The 4,288-nt window shown below is 33.8% G+C and overlaps 1 protein-coding gene across 13 annotated transcripts in view; it reads left to right on the top strand.

Annotated features, from left to right (window-relative positions):
* Positions 1-4,288, top strand: part of APBB2 (amyloid beta precursor protein binding family B member 2) — a 263,046-nt gene that overhangs the window by 95,263 nt on the left and 163,495 nt on the right. Inside the window, exon 4 of one of the 13 annotated variants that reach the window (XM_015561041.1) lies at positions 2,819-2,887. The exons of the other annotated variants lie outside the window; for them this stretch is intronic. Coding sequence (XP_015416527.1) covers positions 2,869-2,887 — 19 coding nt within the window. The 5' untranslated portion in view covers positions 2,819-2,868. The remainder of the gene's footprint in view (positions 1-2,818; positions 2,888-4,288) is intronic. 13 annotated transcript variants of the gene reach the window in all.

The following is a 4,288-nucleotide window of genomic DNA, read 5'->3' as shown; positions in this document are numbered from 1 at the left end:
TTCACTTTCTCAGAGAAGTATACATGCCTCATCATTATATTTTCCCAGGGTTCTTTTCCTCTGAGACATACAGGGTGTCCCCCCAAAATGTATATACACTTTGACAGCTGATAGCTCAGTTTTGAAAATGAAATGTATTTTAATAAACATTGCCTTTATAATGATTCAAAGTGTGTGTATACACTGATTTGAGTAATTTAGTGATTAATAGTCATGGACTAGGAGCCTTTTTCAGCTCGTATAAAATCCATGAAGGTGGGTAAGGTGTTTTTGTTCACTAAAGTATTCCCTGCCCATAGAGAATACAGAATAAATATTGGTCAAGTAATAATACCACAGGGCCATTTAAAATATGAAGTGATTAGCAGATTGTCCAGTTCTGAACTTTATAGACGTTGGAGTTTGTTTTAGGGAAAAAAGGAATATTTTATTTTAAGAATTATGAGTACTAAAAAGTATGCTGATTTTGAGGTTTTGTTTAAGCCCTTTCAGAATCCTCCTGTAAGTATGCCTTTTCTTAGCTTTCTTCTACTTGATTGGTATTCATTTTCTTGGAACGCCTATCACCACACATCTGTCTCTGCTTATAACTTAAGGTGCACTGAAGACAAAAGCTAGAAAAAAAGGAAAATTGAATTGTGAAATACATTTAAGGAGCTGAAAAAGGCTTAGGGCAAAAGCAGAGATGATGGAGGAAGCATCTCCTGCTGTTTCAGGACAGTTAAAAATAAACCCACCCTTTTAATTATAGCAGAGCAATGAGCCGTACCCACAATATGTGAAAATATGATTAAAAAATGTATTGTGGGCCAGTAGACCAGGTTGTCAGGTCATTATCTGAATCATAACGTTGGAAGTAATACCCGTTAAAGGTTACTAGTTTGGAAAGGTTAGCTTAGGATTTAGTGTTTGCAAATGCAGGGGTGGGCAAAAGTAGATTTATAGTTGTAATACAAATAAATAATGCAATAATTCTTAAATAATAATACAAGAATAAACTGTGTTTCGTGTACTCACCACTGTAAACCTACTTTTGCGAACCCCTGTATAATGTGTCTCCATTTAAATAATGTTTTAGTAAACCTCCATCATTTGACTTTTTCTTTTAACATGTCACAGAAGTGTAATAAACATACAGAAATATGGGCACGAGGGAATAGCGTGGTGAATTTTCACATCCAGATCAAGAACTAGAACAGGACCATCACAATATCCTGGAGGCTGCCCTCCTGCTTTCTCCCCCTTTCCTGCCCTCCAGGGTAGACCACTATCCTGACATAGAGAAGTTTTTCCTGTTTTTGTACTTTATATAATTGGAATCACTGCAGTATCCGCATTTGAATTTTAATAAAGCAGATTATCATTCTAAGTGACATTTCTGATAGCAAGTCATTGAAAATAAGGTCTGTTTCCAGTTTTCCTTATTATGCATCTAATTTGGTAAACTGGCAGTATACCACCGTAGTATTTAGTTCTTTAATATTCCTTTAAGAAATGTTCTATGTAAATGCAGGAGTGTGTGCATGCGCACATGTGCACAAGTGTGTGTGTATGCACATGTATATGCCTTAAAGAGTTTACTCAAATTCAGTCACGCTGTGCTGTGCATGCCATTAACCTGTCAGTGCTCTGTCCGCAGCCCTTTCACATCAGCTCACGTAGATCTGCTTCATTTTTCCTACTGGCCGCACAGTACTCCGTATGGAAGTATCATAATTGAATGAGCCAGCTGTCCACTGAAGAACAGCTAGGTTGTTACTGATCTTTTGCTTTTAGAACAATAGAATCCATGTGAGTCTATCTATAAAATAAATTATTGCCCTGGCTGGTTTGGCTCAGTGAATAGAGTGTCAGTCTGTGAACTGAAGGGTCCCAACAATGATTCTCTCTCATCATTGATGGATGTTTCTCTCACTCTCCCTCTCTCTTCCTCTCTGAAATCAATATAAAATAAATTATAAAATTTATAAAATATATATTCTAAATTTTAAAATAAATTCTTAGAAATGGAATTGCTGAGCAGTGGGGTTCATATATTTGTAATTTGCTCAGATATTTCTAAATGAGTTTTGCCAGTTTTTACTCCCACCAGCAAAGTTTAATAACTCCTATTTCCAGTGTCCTTGCCTTAGGTTATATGTTATCAAGCCTCTTAGTCTTTGCAGTCTAATATAGGAAAGCCAATAAATCATTATTATTTAAATTTACATATTTTTTAGTTTCAAGGGAGGATAGTTATTATACGTTTATTGGACATTTGTGTTTCTCTTGGGACTTGTACCTATTCTTTGCTCATTTTACTGTATATTTACTCATACTTTTCTTAATAATTTGAAGGAGTTCTTTCTATGTAAAGAAAATGAGCTCTTTTGTGTCATTTCTGGTGTGTGTTTTTTAAAAAAATTTTTTGTCTTTACTATGTTTACAACCTTTTTTTCTAAACAAAAGGTTTAAATTTTTATATGGTGAAATGTACTAGTTTTTTTTTTCTTATTGGCTTCTGAATTGTGTGTTTTTAATGAGAAAAAGCATTGGAAACTTTAGATAGATATTAGACAAATAGATAGATAGGTAGATAAACATAAGCCTGGAATGAAAAAAAAAAAATCACAAATGTTTCTGGGAAATGTGGCTGAGCAGGAATTCAAATTTTGGTCAAAAGTGGTATAAGCAACTAAATAAACAAAAATTTGGACATTATCTGCCAAAATTTCTTAAATATTTTAAATAGTTTTGGAAGGATTTTCAATGATATGCTTTTTTCCTTATGTGCTTTGTTATTTGGGGTTTTAATTTCTCAAATGATCCCTCTTTTCAGATTTCAAATTATAACCCATTTCCTGCTCCATTGCTGACGTCCAGCGATCCATGTCAGAAGTACTTCCAGGTCAGATACACTTTCACATGTTTCAATGCAGACAAGCAGTTGAATATTGAAACTTTAACAAATATATATGATAGATGATTGTTTTGATGTTAAACATATGATTTGCTAAAATAATATGTTTTAGGTTTTCATTGTTTTTCACTAATGTAATAGAAAGATGAATCTTTAAAGTAGGAGAATCAATTGGACTTAACTGTATTCATGTAATAATTGCACACCTCTACTAATATCATAATGTGAAAATATTTTAGTTGACTATAATGGAAATTGAAACTATCACACTTTGCCATCTAGCATTTCACATTGTAGCCTGTGAACGGTTAAACATGAACAGAGGAGCTGTTGGTAGTGAGTCTCTATAAACAGCATCTTAGCCATTGTGGGTTTTGCCTGGAATGGAGCTCCTCAAATCAGGATTCTTTTGTATTTGGTGCTGATTAATTTCTGGCCCTAAGAAAAATCACCTTAATTTTATTGTATGTTCCTTTCTTTGTGACATGATGGATGCTAGTCTACACACAAGATGGTGTGGGATTTAATTCTTAGCGTCACAGTAATATAATAAGGAAAAGGCAATGGCAATAACATTTGGAATTAAACAGAGTAGAGGACTGTAAGTGGGAGATACATCTAGTTGGATTCCATGTTTGTTAGGCTACATGCCACTCAGAGAATTTTGAGTTTTTAAAGAAATAGATTTTAACCATAAATAAATACATATTGATGTCCCTAAATTTTAAATCAAACTCATTAAGTAGGCCAAAGCTTTTTTTTCTTTATATAGCACTGCATGTTACATTTCAACAGAGAACGGAAATTAAACAATAGAATAAACACTAGGCTCAGTAGAGGTATATAAGCTGGACTGTCCTTTTTACAGAACTCAGCCAAAACCAGTATGGCACACCTAAGTTCACAGAGGAAAATTAGGAACTTCAAGGTGATTCTTAGAGGTTAGCTATTTTTTGCTGTGAAAATTTGGGGCCAGGGGGTAGATTTTCTTTGTAAATACATATTTGAATAGGTATGTTAATTTTGGAAAATCAGGCAAACATGCATGTCCTTTTAAAAGAACATTTTAAGGGTTGAGAATAAATCCCTTTAGGAATTCTTTAGCATTAAAATTCTTTGTATTACATTTGCAAGATAGACTCAATATGGAAACATTTTAGGAACTAAGCTGGCAAATATAAAAAATGATGTGTTTTCCTCTAAATGGGGGTGAACTAATCAAATAGCTGTGGAAATTTCTCATGACCACTGTATTTGGTTATGCTGACAGACATTCTTTCTGTTGGTACTCAAATTTCGTTATTCCTTGGTAGTTATGTAAGAGATAATGAAGCTGTTATCCAGCATGGTTTTTCAATAAGAGCTACTACTATCATGCATTGGTATAGA

Source organism: Myotis davidii, unplaced genomic scaffold, assembly GCF_000327345.1.
Source record: "Myotis davidii unplaced genomic scaffold, ASM32734v1 scaffold235, whole genome shotgun sequence".
In the NCBI taxonomy this organism is placed as follows: domain Eukaryota; kingdom Metazoa; phylum Chordata; class Mammalia; order Chiroptera; family Vespertilionidae; genus Myotis; species Myotis davidii.
Note: the sequence above shows the minus strand (reverse complement) of the source record. Positions and strands in the feature narration are given on the sequence as shown.